This window comes from Bactrocera oleae, chromosome 2, assembly GCF_042242935.1.
Source record: "Bactrocera oleae isolate idBacOlea1 chromosome 2, idBacOlea1, whole genome shotgun sequence".
Classification (NCBI taxonomy): Eukaryota; Metazoa; Arthropoda; class Insecta; order Diptera; family Tephritidae; genus Bactrocera; species Bactrocera oleae.
The window spans coordinates 85,254,455-85,273,684 of record NC_091536.1 but is presented as its reverse complement, the minus strand read 5'-3'; the positions used below and the strand labels follow the sequence as shown (position 1 = coordinate 85,273,684).

Here is a 19,230-nt window from a genome sequence, read left to right as displayed (position 1 = left end):
TAACTTGCAATAACTAAGGTCCGCAATAAGATACAAGACTGTTATTTGGTACACAGGATCACATTAGGGAGGGGCATCTGCAGTTAAAATTTTTTTTTAAAAAGTGGGCGTGGTCCCGCCTCTAATAGGTTTAATGTGCATATCTCCTAAACCGCTAATGCCATAATAACAAAATTCACTGGAAGCAAATATTTTTAGCACTTCTATTGACGGTGTGAAAATAGTTGAAATCGGGTGACAACTCCGCCCACTCCCCATATAACGGTACTGTTAAAAACTACTAAAAGCGCGATAAATCAAGCACTAAACACGCCAGAGACATTAAATTTTATCTCTGAGATGGTATAAGATGACTTTATAGGAACCGCGTTCAAAATTAGACAGTGGGCGTGGCACAGCCCACTTTTAGGTGAAAACCCATATCTTGAGATCTGCTTAACCGATTTCAACCAAATTCGGTGCATAACGTTATTTTCATGTTTCTATGTCATAGTGCGAAAATGGGCGAAATTGGACTACAACCACGCCTACTTCCCATATAACACCATTTTAAATTCCATCTGATTCTTTCACTTTCCACTATGCATATCAAGCAACAATGATTATATCGGGGTAAAACTTTGCGTGAATAATGCGATTAAAGTATGCCACCTTGTGGCCAAAAATTGTCTAAATCTAACCAAAACTGTTTAAGCCCCTAAGTACTAAATACGTGGACCCCAGTGCCTATAGTTGACCTTCCACCGAAAATATCAGTCAATCCACAAAGAAATCTCAAACGAGTATACCATTTGACTTTGCGAGAGTATAAAATGTTCGGTTACATCCGAACTTAGCCCTTCCTTACTTGTTTTATATTATTGTTGTTGGAATTTTTATATTTTTTAGTATTTATGAATTGGACTGCTATAGAAAATACTATCACTATTGGTTCTAGCACTAGCGGCGCTCAGCTGTGTCACAAGGTTCCTTTCCCTTTCGCCATGACTGTGTTCCATTGTGTGATCCACATTGATCGATAAGTCATTCCTGCCCAATAAATTGCCGTTGCCAATTGGTTCCGTCATATTTTTTGAAGCCGTTAATGTTACAGCTGCTGCTGCGGCCGCCGCTGCTGCCGCTGTAGATAGGATATGTGTGTGGTGTTCACTTTTCGTTGAGGGCGGTGTGCCGTTAGTCGCGCTCGCCAAATGTCCGTAAGCCATATTAAAAAGAGCTTCTGGATCGCATACAAATCGATAGACATAACGTTCGCCATTTACCTTCTGCATAATGCCTTTCTCATAGTAGTAGCGCAGACTGCGCGACAGTTTGTCGTAATTCATGGCGGGCCGATTCTTTTGTAAGCCCCAACGACGCGCCACCTCTTCCGGTTCAATTAGTTTAAACTCCATGCCGCGTCCGGTCCAGGCAATACAGCTTGAGCTATTCGTTTAATAAGACAATGTTGAACATCAAATAACTACACCAATTTTTGAGCATGAAATACTTACCTCGTGGTGGGCTCATCTAGTAAAGCCACCAGAAATTGCCATAATTGCAATGAGCCGCGTCGCTGTGACACTGTTTGGCTCGTCGAAATGGAATTATTGTAAAGCCCATCGTATTTAATATCTCCATCAGTTGATGAGACAGTTGTCGAGTCTACTGTGACTGGTCGTAGCGCGTAGGTTGATGATATAGTCGAATTGTAGGGACTCTCGTATTTGAGATCGACATCCGTTGAACTCGTTGATGCTAAAGTTAACGATGCTGTTGGCGATAGGGAACCGTTACTACGTAGTCCATATGAGTTACCGTTTGTTGTACTGTAGGGGTGTTGATGATACATGGTTGCCGCACTGGTGGATAGGATGGATCCATGGCCGAATTTGAAAGCCGATGCGTGTGTGGATAAGTGGCCAGTATGTGGTTGATGCAACATGCTAGAGTGTACATGTGGGTGACTGGATGTGTGGGTGTGTGCATGTGTCGGTAGTGAATGTTGTGCAGCGGGATGCGCATGTGGATGCGGCTGTATATGCATATGAGACGGATGATGTGACAGCTGCTGATGAGAATGACCACTCAGATGTGTGGTAGTTGAGTCGGGATGCTCCTCTTTAGTGCTGTGGTAGTGGTGACTCATTGGAATCATGTTCGTTGTTGCAGCTGTAGTTGGATTGCTACAAAATGCCAGTGTTGGTTCTGTTCAAAATAATATTTTGTAATTTTCGATAATTCTTTATATATATATATTGTATGTATTTATTTATGATACTTGAGAGTAAACATCAAAAACTACAAAATAAACTTTAAAAATTCCTTATAATAGTTAGCTTTAGGGAAAATACGGTCTGATTATATACCAGAAATTTTATGAGAAATAAGCGCCGACCCAAACCAAAGAATAGTGGACCAACATTTTTGTACATACTATCTGATCAAATTTGACCTGGACTGCAAAAAAAAAATGTTTCTCGTAATTTCATCCAAATCGTTATTATCACCTTCAAAATAGGCTTTTGAGCTAATACAAGCATGCGAAAGCTTAATCCAATTATCCATACACTTGTTGTTAGCCTAAGATAGAATGACCTTCAGTGTCTTCAGCGAATTTTAGTTTTTCGGTTTCGGCTCATTTTTGGAATGCCATTCGCTAGACTGTTGGGCATTTTGACGTCATTATCATAATCTCTCGTCACCAGTAATGATGCGTTTGATGAATGTAGGGTTTTCAGCTACTTTAGCAAGCATCTTTATTTCGACCACTACTCGACGTCGATTTTGTTGAAGCTTTAGGTCTTTTGGTTCGAGTCTAGCATTGTCAAGCGTCATGCACAGAACCATAAGAGATGTTAAGATCCACACAACGATTTTCAAGAGCTGTTTCGATGTTATCGTCTTTAACAGAGGTGGATGAACCACTCCCTTGAGACAAGTTTTCAATGACTTTTTGACCTTCACTGAATGTTGTGTCAACGATTAGGTGACCGTGATTCCATTGGAAACTCCAAATTTCAAGCAAACTCTCTATTTAATTCTTTTTTATACTCTCGCAACATGTTGCTACAGAGTATAATAGTTTTGTTCCCTAACGGTTATTTGTATCACCTATTACTAATCGAGTTAGATATAGGGTTATATATATATTAATGATCAGGATGAAGAGACGAGTTGAAATCCGGGTTTCTGTCTGTGCAAGCTGTAACTTGAGTAAAAATTTAGATATCTTTATGAAACTTATTACATATGTTCATTGGTACCGTAAGACGATTTGATTTACAGATGTCCGTAATCGGACCACTGTCACGCCCACGAAACGCCATTAGTAGAAAAAATTAATTGCCATAACTAAGCTCCACAATAATATCCAAGACTGTTATTTGGTATACAGGATCACATTAGGGAGGGGCATCTGCAGTTAAAATTTTTTTTTAAAAAGTGGGTGTGACCCCACCCCCCAAAAAGGTTTAATGTGTATATCTCCTAAGTCGCTGAAGCTATTATATAATATAATAACAAAATTCACTGCGAACAAATGTTTTAGCACCTCTATTGACAGTGTGAAGATGGTTGAAATCGGGAACAACTCCGCCCACTCCCCATATAATGGTACTGTTAAAAACTACTAAAAGCGCGATAAATCAAGTACCAAACACGCCAGAGACATTAAATTTTATCTCTGGGATGGTATGAGATGACTTTATAGGAACCGCGTTCAAAATTAGATAGTAGGCGTGGCACCGCCCACTTTTAGGTGAAAACTCATATCTTGGGATCTACTTAACCGATTTCAAACAAATTCGGTACATTACATTCTTCTCACATTTCTATGTTATAGCCTATTTCCCATATAACACCATTTTAATTTCCATCTGATTCTTTCACTTTCCACTATGCTAATCAGGCAACAATGATTGTATTGAGGTAAAACTTTGCGTGAATAATGGGTTTATAGTTGCCACCTTGTGACCAAAAATTGTCTAAATCGAACCAAAACTGTTCAAGCCCCTAGGTACTGAATATATGGACCCCAGTGCCTATAGTTGACTTTTTACCAAAAATATCGGTCAATGTGTAAGATATATAATTGAAATTCGGAGAGAGTCCTTTTCTGATAATATTTTGTCTGTGTGTCAAAAATGGGTTGAATCTGGTCAATACTTCCCTTAGCTTTCATATACCCGAACTTCCCGCTGACTTTATACCGCATATATCGGTCAATATGTGAGTTATCTTGATTAAATTTAGTGAGAGTGTATATATAACGGTGTACCTTTGTGCCTAAAATGGATCAGGTGAAAACTTGACCTAGCCCCCATATAATTAAAATCAGTATTTTCAAACATCCGGCTGTCTTTAATCCCTATATATTGGTATGTAAGGTACCTCAATAAACCTCAGAGAGCATCTTTTTCTCTTAATAATATGTAGTAATACAAAAAATAAATAAAATCGGGTCAATCCTAACCTTACCACCCACATACTAATATAAAATGTTCTACCTTCCGGTTGGTCATATACATAAAGTACACCGTATATATCGGTAAATAAATTAACTGAACGTATAATATTGTCGTATTGTAAAGTCTTATATACTAATATTATATAATGATTTTCGTTATTCTAACAAACCATACGTCGCTCAGTGTATGCTCGGGTATACCTGAGCAAAGTGAAAAGTTAGTGCAATAAGCTCAGACCTTTTTCTGCTTGCAATATACCCTATATAGTGTTTTCCGATTTCCCGCCAGACTTTAAACTAAAAAATTAAGTAGACAAGCTTTTTTAAAACTTACAAATATTAATGGAATTGGTCTAGATATTGGTTCAAATCTCCCTAATATAATCAGATCGATATTCTGTCAACGTGACATTGTTCATTAGCATTAAATTTAGCCTCTACGGGTTTTTGTACATTTTTTAAAATAAAGTTTTGCTTACACCCGAAGGTATTTCCCAGCTTTTATCCCTGCAAGTTTCGAGAGTATACAATGATCGGTTACACCCGAACTTAGCTCTTCCTTACTTATTTTAACCAAAATAGTGGAAGTAGCGTAAATTTCAGACCAATAACTTGTAAACGATAGATGAAGTATCAGGAACTTATCGAAGTAGTAGTACTTGAATACAAGGATAGAGATTTGTTTGTGGTGCAATCTCTCAGGCCAAAAACATTTCTTCCAGGTAGTCTAAGGAAATACATCTAAGCTTATTAGCTTGCGACACTACCCACCTACATCTTAAACCAACCTTTTATGACTATATTGCTCAGTTTATTTTACAATATGTACTGCAGCGGCCATATTTTGTTCAAAATTTTATAATAAAATTGATATGTACTGCAGTTATAATTCAACTCCCTTGGCAATCCAACAGGTATTTCGAGCAGGCTGTATGTAAAATACCTGTCAGCAGTAATTATTCACATGACTTCATATAAGTTTGCAAACTTGTTTTTATTTTCCTTAATTGTTTTCCAACATTTAACCGCTTAATGTACTCTTAAATGTTCAATATGTTATAAATTTACACCGAATACACATAGCTTGGCCATAATGCAACAGCTAATCATAGCAACAATTTACACTACGAAATGACGTACAGATGGATGTCTATTAAAAATTCAAAGGATCCGTGGCTCGCCGTGCATAATCCATCAGCTTCGTAACTTTGCATGGCAAAACAAAAATCTTTTTCACAAGAACAAAAACAGTAAATGAATGCGAGTCAATAGAAAACATTAAAACTGTTGGAATGGAAGAACAGTATCATGAGTCCCTTGGGGTAGGGAAGCACTCATGCTCGCAGCTTACTATGCGTCTACAGAAAGAGGGTTGACGAAGGCTGGTATTAAAAAAGCGAGCGCTTATTGTTGATGTTAAAGGTGATGAGGCATTTTATGGTTTGGTACATTATTGGTCGAAAATAGCAATATTCCATTTAAGGCACATTTAATTAGCAAACAAAGTTTTCAGATATCATATATTACAAACATAGGTAGAGGTTAAATATTTTGTTGTAGTTGTTGGCAATAATTAAACAAGAATATTTAGCACGCTGCCTGATGGTGCGTTAAAAAATATTGAAATAATATGCCTTCAAAGAAATATTTATATTCTAGCGAGTGTATTGACATTCCGATATACCGAGCATATCGGTTATCAATTGGATTAGCATCATACATACATACATACTCGCATATAGTCAATTTAAATATTTTCATTTGTGGTTGCACTTGAAAATCGTGCCGCGTATTTTTTATTAGATACAAATTAAATAAAAACAAATCGAATTATAATCACACGCTCTACAACAACAGCAACTGCCGTCAAAGCATAAAGCCACTACGACAGGTGGCTGATACGCGTGTTTGTGTGTGTTGCGCTGCATGCTGATGCTTGATGGCTTCACAATATGCACAAAATTTAAATAAATGAAACTCTCAGTTATATGCCACCTGCGTAGCTGTCTACTGATGACTTACTTTTGTTACATTTATAAATGTTCTTTCGTTCAACTTTTTATATATTCTACGCGTAATATTGGTAAGCAATATTTTTGCGGTATGGCTAAGGAGATATTTATGTAAATTCGATTTGTTTGCTCTTACCTTGGTCGTTCTTTTTAAGAATCCCCGCGGGTGGTGATGATGGGAATCTTGAAGGGTGGCAGCATTTTGAAGAAAATACGATACAATAACAACATGTACAGATTATTTACAAATGTTGTGAAAAATTGTACAACAATAAAGCAAGTTGATTGGCGAAAGAAAGTAAAAATGTCAAAAAGTGTAGTTTAGCGCGATTTTCCCTGTTAGCTTCAAATAATGATTAAAATAACTTGTTGGTTCCACTACTCGCTGTGCGTAGTCACTTTGATCTTAATCACTAATGGTATCTACATACATGTGTATGTTGTCATCAGAAAGTGTGGCACATAACGTAAATAAGTATTAAAGCATTTTCACCAAATTTCAACTTACGAATAGTAGAGTTTCGCCAAGTATATATGTATATATACAGACATATGTTCATAGTATGTATATTGTTTATCAATTTCACTTGTACTTCATTTGTGGTGATTTCGTGACTTCACTCACACCATTGCAGTTGATTGCCCTTGCTTACCTGTAACAATAAGGATGTGTCACAGCGGGAATATCGAAAAAAGCCGTTGAGGATGTTCTTTCATGACGTGCTCCTTTAGCGCTTGCTGCAATAGACATTAAATATCAGAAATTAAAAGAAAAATAATAAATACTTCCACGAAAGAGTATTTCAAGATGTGTGTATGTATTTTCTCGGTTACATTTTTATTCGTTATTGAAAGAGCTGCCTTCAAGTTATTATAGTAACATATATAACAATTTTTTACTATATTAATATACATATTTATATACTCACACATATTATAAATAAATAATACGTTTTTTTTTGAGAAATACACATTCAACAATAAAAAATACTTTTGTGCAACAAAATTGATTAAGATTAACACTCCACAGGGAACATTGCTGTTCAATACAATGTTTATATTCTGGTGCATGCTAAGACTGCCAGAACGGTGACACCTTTTTTGTTAAAATGTTGTGCCTTTAAGGAACTCGGGCATCATTTGCTTTAAAAAGAGGTTTTATTGTGAAAAAATCAGTATTATTAAAAAATGTTGTGAAATAAATATTTGAAATCTCTAATTTTGAAATTCATCATGTCACCTTTATACACCCTAATATGGTAATTGTCCAAGATTATTACGCAAATTCAGGATTTTCAATAAATTATCGCGTTTGGTGCGGATATGACGTCATCATCGGGCCTTAATTCTTTCGAAATAAGGCACAAAATGCCGTTACCATCAATAGCGAGCGTTATAACACGACGTTGACCGACTTTTTCCCCGAAATTTTATAAAATAGACGCGGACGCGCTCTATTTCCAACAAGACGGTGCGCGGCCTTATGTTAACGTCTAAACATGGACACATTGCGTGCAAAGTTTGGCGATTTGCTAATTTCAATAAATTGCCCAGTCAATGGCTGCCAAGTTTATACGATTTAACACCTCTAGAGTATTTTTTCTGTAGTATGTTAAATAATATGTTTACGCCAATTAACCAGCCACGCTTAAGGAGTTCGAAGACAACATTCAGCGCACTATAGCCGAAATTCCCGCCGGAATGCTGCACCGGGTCATTAAAAATTGGCGTAAACGCGTAAAGTGGTGCAAACGGAGCCGAGGTGGCCATTTCGCCGACGTTTGGTTCAAATAATAAATGGCATAAAATTATCTGTATAACAAAAAATATATATATATGTATACATAATCAATTTTGACCAAATTAAATTTTTTAACTTTTATATTAACATCACGTCATTCTTGTTGGTAGACTATATATTTCCATACTCTCAATATGTGTGACGATTTTAGTATTTTGAAGTTGTTTTTAGAAAACTCAATGCTTTTTCAATATCGTTAGTTATGTGATGTACATATAAGTAACATCTAAGGAACTGTAAACATTTATTGAATTCAATTGCTGACAGTACAGGTCTGAATTGTAAGTTTAACCATAGGGGAGTAGCTCATAGAAGATGATTCGCTGTCAGCTCCCTAAACACATAGCATAACCTTCCTTACTATCAATCCTTTTTTGGCGATCGTTTGCGGCGGCTCACCGCAACCATCCGCTTCAGAAATGGATCGATTTTGTTGCGATTCATCAGCAATTCGCAGATGGAAATTTGGTCTATGAGGTTTTTTTGCGTTAACTCGTGTATCATTAATGCATCGAACTTTTTTTTGTAATCAACCTTTGTGATTCCAAGCGGTTTTTGTGCAAGTTTAGCTCCTAGACAACCGAAACAGTGCTTATATGACGATTAGACCCGACGATTTCTATTATTTTTATCGATATTTTCGGCATTTACATTTCCAGAGCGTAGTGCATCTTTGACATCAAAATTACCGGAGCGGATCGATGAAACCCAAATTGGCTGTTACAGTAACAAGACCATAAACACTATTCACAGTTTCAGCTGCCTGGCTTGAAGCTTTCGCCTTTAGCGAAGTAAAAAGGTAAAATATGGTGTATTTTCCGTTTTAGAACGAAGTCTTGATTTTCTAGCAACATATACTTATTGCACTTCTACAACGAAAGTAGATTGTTTATAATATTCCTTATATAATTATTTGCCCCTGTATCTTCTACTGCATCTATGTAAATATTTAAACAATTCTGCAATTTATTGATATCATGCTTTTATATAAGCTTTTCATTATAAATACATATATACAATTACACACACCCACACTAAATACTTAGTTTGTTTTTGATTTTATTAAATTTTAAAAGCATCACCATCACACACCTTCAGGCAACAAAAGCAAAGTGATAAGAAAAATTTGAAGGGTGGAAAAATATTTATTTAACAAACAAACCAGCACAAGATTATAAAACTTATGCACACAGCAACAACAAACAAATGCAGCAAAAGTTAAGTAAAAGAAAAATTTTGTACATAAAACACAATAAAAAACATATTTACCAATAAAACAACGGTCTACTAATATGATTTTTTAATAAAGTGGCATCAAAGTCTACAATGAGTGTGCAATGTGTGGGAAAATTATCCTTCTTTGTATTGTATTGTATATATGGTATGTATGTCTGTATGTATATGTGATTTGGTCTGCTTGTGCTTATATATGTATTTGTGTCGGTATTAGTGTACTTGCCTGACGCCGATGTTGTCGCAGCATGTGCGCGGGCACTAAGGTAACCATCGGTGGAGCTATCGAGTCCAAATTTACCAATCGATGTCGGACTTGCCGACGCTGATGCAGTTGCCGCAACGGATGTGCTGGCCGAGACGACTGGCGGAGTATACATCACCAAATCTTCGCTCAATTGCTGATGGTGATGATGGTGGTGATGGTGGTGATGATGATGTGGATGCGGATGCGGGTGCGAATGGGCGTGTACATGGGCGTGTGCATACCAGTGCTCTCTGCTCAAATCTGCTTCGGTATTTACACACGCAATGCATTTGGAGAAGTTTTAGAATTCAAAGGTTGGAAATACAATAGTTTAAATTTTAATGACATTTTTTAGTTTTAGTAGCTATTTTAATATCGAGCAAATTCTTCATTGATAGAGTTCTAATGACTTCAGACGATTTGCGAATCATTAAAGCAGTGTTTCGGTTATGAAACCTACCATTACTGGCGGCCGCCGCTGCTGCTGTGGGAAGTGGCGTTGTAATGGATAGCGTCGGTACCAAAGACTGCATTTGCACCGACGGCAAAGGAAACGTTAGGCAGCAGGGTGATTTGTACGTGGTGCTGGGCATCTCGACATTTTGATCGGCCTCCATTGGTGAGTGCGCCGATTCGGTGCACTCTTCTTGCTCTGCTCGGTTTGCTGTAATTCTGGTATGATTGTTATTGTTCGAGTGCGAGTACGTGGGTTTTGTCATACCGTTAATGCTGGTTGTAATATGTGGGGCGGGCGTAACAGCGGTCGAAGATATCTCATTGCTGACGCTTGCTATTGCATCATTATTCGTTCGTGAATATGCCTCGCTATCGACTGCATCCTCTAATTGCAAATTCTCGAGCATACCAACGTTCGAGGCATAGTTTGTCTGAAATTTAAAAGAAACATAAATAAAAATATTTACAGTTGTAATCATATATGTATGTATAAATGTAGATGGATATGAAAATTCAGCGTGGCTGTCTGTGGCAATCAGGCGTAACAGTGCTACTGAAAGGAAGTTCATAAAATTACAGGCAAAATGGCTCAGATCAATATTGTGTACGGAAAAATAATTGAGGAAGTTGGGCAATCCGCAGCAGGAAATTGTGCTAACTCACTGAGAGTCATGATGAGGAAGTTATTACTCATAGTGTCACTAAAATAAAGGTAAATACTTGTATATTAATACACACATACATATGTGTGTGTAAAAGCTTTTCCATTCAAATAAAAATATTAAGGACATAAAATTTGAATTTGGAATTGAAGAAGGAGTCTTTACCGCAATTTGAAAATAAAAATTATTGCACAGTTTTAAAGAAAACCTCGTTTTTATACCCTGAATAGGGTATATTAAGTTTGCAACGGAGTTTGTAACACCCAGAAGAAAACGTCGGATACCCTAAAAAAAATATATATAAATGATCAGCGGGACGAGATGAGTCCATTTAGCCAAGTCCGACTGTCTATTCGTCTGTATATACGAGAACTAGTCACACAGTTTTTGAGATATTGTTCTGAAATTTTTTACACTTCCTTTTCTCACCAAGAAGCTGCATATTTGTCGGGACCGCAGATATCGGACCACTATAGCATGTAGCTGATATTCAACGGGTCAATCAAACTTAAATCCCTCTATGGAAAAGTTTTTGGTATATATATTTTTTATGCTAAAAAAAATGCACCAGTGAAGGGTTTTATAGCTTCGATACAGCCGAAGTTAACGTTTTTTCTTCTTTTTTGTATCAGTAGTGCTTTTTATAAAAATGTTATTGGTTATTAAAAAACGAAGTTTCGTTTTAAAATTTTTTTAATCCCTCAACATGCGTCAGTCAGAACACTATATCTCACGATCCAATTGTCTGATATATCTTAAAAATGATGTAAGAATTTAAGCCTGTAACATAATCTCAGATAATTTTTTTTTTCAAAAGAATCGTTGGCTTTTGCGATTTCGGACGGAATTCGAATTTGAAATTTGAAGGCGATAATAAAGATTCGTATTAAAATAAGCGAAAATTAAGCTTTTTTTGTCAGTCTTGGTCAAATTTTATCGCTGGGTTTATATATTATATTAATGCTAGAAACGTCAAATTTAGTGAGTTCAAAAACAAGTTGGATAATCTAAAGTTTTGTCCTTGGTTATTTGGTAGAAATATCTTATTTCTTTCGTCATGATTTAATGTAAATGTAGTTTTTGAAAACTTAAAGTAACGACTATATTAAACATTATTTTGCTTGAAAATAGTAAAAAAAACCAACCCAATTACACAGCCCCAATATTATATACTTGTAGTAATCAAGTTAACAGCTACTGAGTTCCACTTATTGTTGGCCAAATGCATTTGTGTAAACATGAGACATTGATGTGTGGTGGAATTGGATTCGCAATATATCAGCAACAATGGGCAATTAAGTAATGAGATGAACTGAAACAGTTAGACAATACGTCCGACAGTGCGTCACAAGTGTAAAACGACAAGTGCAGACAAAGTCAATGTAGCAAAAGTATCACTTCCATGTCTAAGGTGTCGCACCAGTGGCTAAATGCAATTGTGGCAAATTGACAGACCATTTGTGGACTATCCCTGCTGATAGACGAGCACTACTTGCCACCCGTCGCTAAACAAGAGCTTAGACTACCTGCTCTGTGCGATGTTTATTACATGTAGATGCATACACATGTACGTAAAGATCTAATTAGGTGTGTTGTTAATTAAATATAAAACGGTGTTAATGCCCTTTGAAGTTTTTAAAATTAGAGTTTTTCATCTGAAAGTTATAGAATAATAAAGTTGTCTATATATCAAAGTAGAATTATAAAATTATATATATATGTTTGAAATTTCGATATTAATACAAGTACATTAAATGCAATTCGATCGACATTATAATTTTGATGTCAAAAACTTATCTATATACATACATATTCCTCAAATTTGGGGAAAGCTAAGCCTAATATCCTTCGTAATTAAGTGGGTATTCTAGTCTACATTTCTATTTCATTACATTACAATTTCAGGTAATTTTTGAAGTGTCGTAAAAAAGGATATTAATATTTTTACTATCCATTTTTCTAAACCATACTCACAATTTCAACCCTCCTAGCAATTTGAAACAAAAAAATATTAATCTAGAACAATGTCGCAATGTTTGGAACTATGGAGAACTAAAACAAAAGTTTTTCAAGAAATGGCGACTGCCTGAAAAAATATTTTTTTTTGTACCACTTTTTTGACTGTTTCGAAATTTTTTAAAATAGTAAATAGTAATTTTGGGGATATGGTTTGTTCTAGACTTAGACAAGTCTATAAAGAAGAATTTCTAAAAATTTCAGGCAAATCGGTTCAATAGAACCTGAGAAATCGTTGGTATCGTTCTGAAAAAGACAGTTTGGAGAAAAACTCGTTTAATGTTTCAGATTCGGCCAAAATATATGTCTATATAATAAAATCTATTTTTTTCTAGACTAAAATACCCCTTTAAATAAAAATAGTATTTTATTCGTCACTTCTTAGCTCCGCTTTTCGTAAAGTAATATTCCGAAAGGATAATTCTATTTACATTTGATAGTGCCAATTTGATTTATACCAATTCCTTGTTCCATTTATGAGACCATTAAAGTCATGTTTAAATAGTAAGGGGATTATTAGTATTTCTTCGCTGTAATCAAGTATTTATTTTTTCCTATCTCAATTTGTTTACATCTAAATTTTGGAGAACAAAAACCCGCCGCCATATCGGACGTTGGCAATATTACCTAACTGCACTCCTCTCGTGACCCCAGCCATTTTACTATGACGTAGCGTAGATTGGGAACCGATCGTTTGCAAAAAAAAAAAATTTACAAAAACAAGAAAGAACTTTAACTTCTCTATATATATAATATGCTTTACAAGTACAAAATATTCTTTACAAGAACTTTATTCTGATCGTTCAGTTTGTATAGTAGCTATTTGCTATACTGACACGATTTAAACAATTTCTTCGGAGATTGCATTGTTGCCTTAGACAATAACCCATGCCAAATGACGTGAATATATCTAGTGAAAAAGCTTTCCATTTAAGCACTTTTTTCCGATCGTTCAGTTGTATGACAGCTATATGCGATATCAGCAATTCCGACAAATGGATCAGCTTCTTGGAGAGAAACGAACGTGTTAAAAATCAGATCGATATCTCAAAAATTGAAGGACTAGTTCGTATATATACAGACGGACAGATCATCATGCTGATAATTAGTATATATATTTTATAGCGTCTCCGACGTTTTTCTCAAGATGTTCTTTACCAAGTAACCCGCAAAGATTAGTGAAGAGATACTTTTCTAAACAACAGAAAGTACGAAGGGAAAAACTTATTGAAGTGGAAGGTTATTTGGTTGAACTTACTACTTTTTTATTAGAGCGATAATCCTTGTATTTTTCTCTACATATATATATTATATTATTAAAGGGTTTGATATGAAGAACGGCCAATAACTTACTACACTTAAATCTTATCGCCTGGTCTTCGAGTTCCCTTAATAAAAAGATACATACATATACCATGTATATATATACGTATAAAGTATGTAGGTATATATAGCATGTCGGTTGGGAGCATATTACTGGCACATATGTCGTTTGCAGAATATGTATTTGTATTGCTTTAAGTCAGTTCATCTTTACTGCAGGGTTTATTGTACACACGCCTAACAGCTTTTTGGTTACTGGCACATTTTCTACAGCTCATATTAAGTTGTGATTGTTGGGCGCTCAAATAAGCAACGACAATTGTGCAGTCGTAAAACTGTAAAAACAAAATTTCTTTTGTGGGGCAACGAACGAGAGTTGCATTACCTAGTATATAAATGATGTGCACATGCGTGACACTACACCAAACATATGTATGTATAATGCCCTTAATTAAAGTTCCACGCACTCAAACAATAAAACCCTTTTAACAAATTATTAACTGCTATACCATCTGCACACTTTAGTAACATTTATTAAGTACAGTATTATAGAGTTTGGAAAAAATCAAACCAAAGCCATGTAACCACGAATAAATAAATATATCTATACAAATATTTCGAATGCTTAATTACTTGAAGTAATATTCCAAAATATACGTCATATTCGCGCAAATAAAATCAGATAACAAATTATATTTTGAAAAATTATATTTGTATTAAAAAAAATGTTAACTTCGGGTGAACCTACATTTAAATGTATGGTATAACAGAATTTGAAAACTTAACCGGCCAACGGTTTGTATCCAACGGAAAAATTTTTGCTAGTTCTTTCTAGCCACGTTTTTTGAAATAAACAACCTTTAGGTCGAAACAAGGTTACTTTAAAAAGTATTTTTTGTGATGATCTTTATCTTGATTTTGATCGGCTTGTCTGAATGGCAGCTATTTGCTATATTCATGCACTTCTGAGGAAAAAAAGAACGATTTAAATTTTTAGATCAATATCTCTAAAACTGGCGGACTTGTTCGCTTATATATGGTACAAACAGACAGACGGACATGGCTGAATTGGCTAAGCTCATCACGCTTATCATTTATGTATATACATATATACTTTAAAAGGTCTCCGACCTTTTCTTCTGTGGTTACAAACTTCGTGACAAGCTAAATATACCTTGTTCAGTGTACAAAAATAATAATTGCTGCTTCAATAGACACTGAACTGAATTGATAATCTCCCTTTTGTTAGTTTGGTATGGAGCATTTATATGTTTTAACAAAATACATACGAACATATACAGGTTGGTTGAAAAGTGAGTAATGCTCTCCAAGAACTAGCACTTCTAAAGCTAGCTCCAAATTTATTTTTATCAAGTTGGTACATCTGACGTAAGAACACATACAAAGTTACAAGTCATTCTGTCAATTAATTCTTTATTTACAAGCCATTTAAAATTGACGTGTCAGAGTATTTTTTTAATGTGAAAAAAATGGAATTTGGAAAGGTTTAAAAGCAAAGGAAATTTATGAACAATTGTTAGAAGTTTATAAGGGTTTAAAGACAATCCACGCGAAGGAAGACCGCAATCACACCAGAAATCATTGAGCAAGTTCATAATATTGTTAGTGAAGATTCAAGTTTGACTAAGCGTGAAATTACTAATGCCATAAGCATCTCAGACGAACGAGTATTTCATATTTTACATGGATAATTTTATAATTATATGAGCTGTTTGGAAAGTTAGTGCCGCACACGTTAACTAAGCATAATAAAACCGATTTCTTGCGTCGTTTTATTACTATGGATGAACCCAGCAGCCTTTTGGATCAGCTGGATGGAAAAATTTTTGAGAAAAGATCTGGTTTGCAGCAAAAAAAATTATTTTTCATCAAAACAATGCACCTGCTCCCAAAGGTGTTTTAACAATGACAAAATTCAACAAATTAAATGTCGGATTGCCTGAGCATCCACCATAGTCACCATATTTGGCTCCCAGCGATTACTGCCTCTTCAGAAACCTGAAACAATTCCTTCGTGGAAAGCCGTAGACGGCTATTTTGCAGAAATTCTGGAAAATCATTATAGGGATGGCATAAAACTATTGGAGGATTATTGGAATAAGTGAATTGAAGTTAAGAGATATTATATTGAATAAAAAATATATTTCGTACCAAAACCAGTATTTTTACATTTCGAGGGCAGAAACTTTTTAACCAACCTGTATATTTTTTTTTTCAAACTTTAACTCTTCAGTCAAACCTACAGAAATTGTTATGAGCGAAATTTCGTAAATAATTATTTTAGTAAAAGTGGAAAAGTAATGATAGTACACTTTTTCAAGTACATACGGTACAGTAAGGTCAATTATAAACTAGTTTTTGACGGAACTAATTCAAGGTTGCAATAATTCTAAATGAATGTAAAAAATAAGTTGAATTAAAATGGTTAAACAAAATAATAATTATGTTTAGAGCTACCAATGTTAAATGCAATAGAAAATTTTTCAAGTAAGAAAGTCACTGGGATTGTGTATTATTGTTGAGACATTAGAACTTTTGCACACTGAACATTGCTTAAAAATCATCATCCCTCAGCATTCAGGCGCTAATCTAAATCTTCTACTGTTAAAATTTTTAACAGCATTAACGGGAGAGAAAAAAAATCGTTATGGTCGTTCGTTTTTTGGTAAGAGCCAAAAAAGTGCGTAAATACTTAGTATATTTTTCAGCTATTGCAATAAGATAAGGATCAAAGAATTAGCATTCAATTTTGCATGAAAAGATGAGTTAAAATTTTTTAAATTAAAAAAACACTGTTTATATGTTGTATAAGCTCATTCAAGAAGACCGAGAAGATGTCAATGTGAACGCATAAAAGTATATTTAATATATATGTATAAGGTTTTTATAAACATGTATGTATTTCTAAAAATATACAATCATAAATTCAATTTTTTTATGAGAGTGTTGTTTCTGATTTGTTGCGAAACGGTACGAATTGCTGATCATTTAGTGCCGCCATATGATTTTATAGAATTTATAAAATACAAATGTACTGAATCAAAATCACACTAATCACAGACTTGTTCACGAGTTTAATCATCTCAAAGTCAACCAAGTACGACGCGACGGCACGCGCTTCTTTGTCACAAACGTGAAAGCAAAAGCCTTTAACACAATAGAAAAAATTATTGTATTTATATATGTATGTATGTAGCCACATAATTATGTACTTATGTAAATAATTTTTCACAGCATTTGAAGTTGTCTAATTTATTATTTTTCGACACGTATTTGTAAGTACAAAATAAATTATCATTATTTCCAAATCTTTTGCTTCTTTAATTGGAATGCAATTCCAAAACCAGTTATTTCAATTAATTAGGTGTCCGTTGCTGTTTGGCCCATATTACGATTTTCTAATCATTACTTCACGAAAATGTATAACTGAGTTTATCAATATTTTATGATTTCGCAACACACATACACTTACATATATGTCATATAGTTTTGGTACAAAATTAAATTACAAAGTTGCTTCACGTGTCGAGATGTCGTCTATTAGACCATGACATAAATATCGGAACTTTCGCTAAGATATAACTACTGTGTAAATATACATATGTATGTATATATTTATAAGTTCGCAGAGCTGCAAATTATGTAATTTAAATACTCCCACGAAATATTTGCAACTCATATATTCAAGCACTTATACCATACATACATATGTACTTGTATATTAAGTTATGCCTACTCATGTGTTTTTAATAAATAATATTAACTAACAAGAAGTAAATGTAAATAAAGCGGGTAAGGTGGTGTCAAAATCTGATCGTACGGAATATTCGACATTCTCATCTATTATGGAATATTTAGAGTACATACATATGTATATTCATATTTAGAATACACATATGTATATATCAACAGTTTAGCAACATCGCTGTAATACAATCTGATCATTACTATTATAAAAACTTACCAGCTGCTCACTCTACAAATTTGCAGAAGTGTGTGAGGCTCTTGTTCTCAAACTTTATACTTACATATACATATCTATGTGCATATGTAAAATCCATGTTCCATCAATACTCTTTAGATTTGTTTGAGTTTCATAAATTTCCCTTGAAACATATGACAAATCATTCGAAATATTATATATGTATAATGGTATCCCTGCTTTGGGTGTTATTATGCAACTATGTCAACTATATATAATATATTCTGATTTTCACATTTTAGTATGTATTACTATTATTTGCAAATATCAGAAAATTATAAGTATTAAATTAATAGACGTGGTTGTTTCCGATTTTGGGACTTTCAACTCTTTGAATACTCCGAGCATTCTATATATTCATGGGTATAAAAGCTTAATTCAAAATTTTAATTGTATTTATTTTTTGCAACACCAACATTTTCATACATAAATTATGAACTTTCGTTAAAATCATTATTCAAGTGTGCAGACTCACTGCGAAAAGCAACCAGTATATACATATGTACATACTTGTGAAAACATACACAGATAGTTACATGCGTTAGCACCTTCCGCACGTTTTCCTAAAATTTGGTTAGAAATATACTGTGTATGTTTTATGAAAATACATAAAATTATGTAGATATGTATATGTATGTATGGTACATACATGTGTATGTATATGCATACTTATTTCTTTAGTCGCACGATCGTTTGTTGTGGGTGTTGGTAGCGTGGAGTGCTATGGAGGTTGTGTGTGAAAATCGAAATAAAACAAAATGAAAAAAACTTTCGTACAATCACCGATTCACTAACGGTTCCGTTGGATTCACCAGTTTTTCTTTCCATTGAAATTTAGTATGTATATAAGTAGGTAAGTGTAACTGTTGTAGCACTAAATAATGTCAGAAGGGGTATATCAGGGTTACATGCCACTATTTTGATACCCTGAACAGATTATATTAATTTTGTCACGAAGTTGGTAACAATTGGTAGAAAGAAACGTCGAAGACCCTATAAAGTATATATTAATATATAAATGAACGACGTG

The 19,230-nt window shown here is 34.4% G+C and overlaps 1 protein-coding gene across 1 annotated transcript; it reads right to left on the bottom strand.

The window, feature by feature from the left end:
* Positions 1-564: 564 nt before the first annotated feature.
* Ets96B lies at positions 565-18,052 on the bottom strand. Its single transcript, XM_070109361.1, has 7 exons — positions 17,987-18,052; positions 10,201-10,627; positions 9,720-10,001; positions 7,113-7,215; positions 6,596-6,642; positions 1,494-2,187; positions 565-1,425 (listed from the first exon to the last, which is right to left on the bottom strand). The coding sequence occupies exons 1-7, from the start codon at positions 18,050-18,052 to the stop codon at positions 885-887; spliced, it is 2,160 nt and encodes a 719-aa protein (XP_069965462.1). The 3' UTR covers positions 565-884.
* Positions 18,053-19,230: the final 1,178 nt, after the last annotated feature.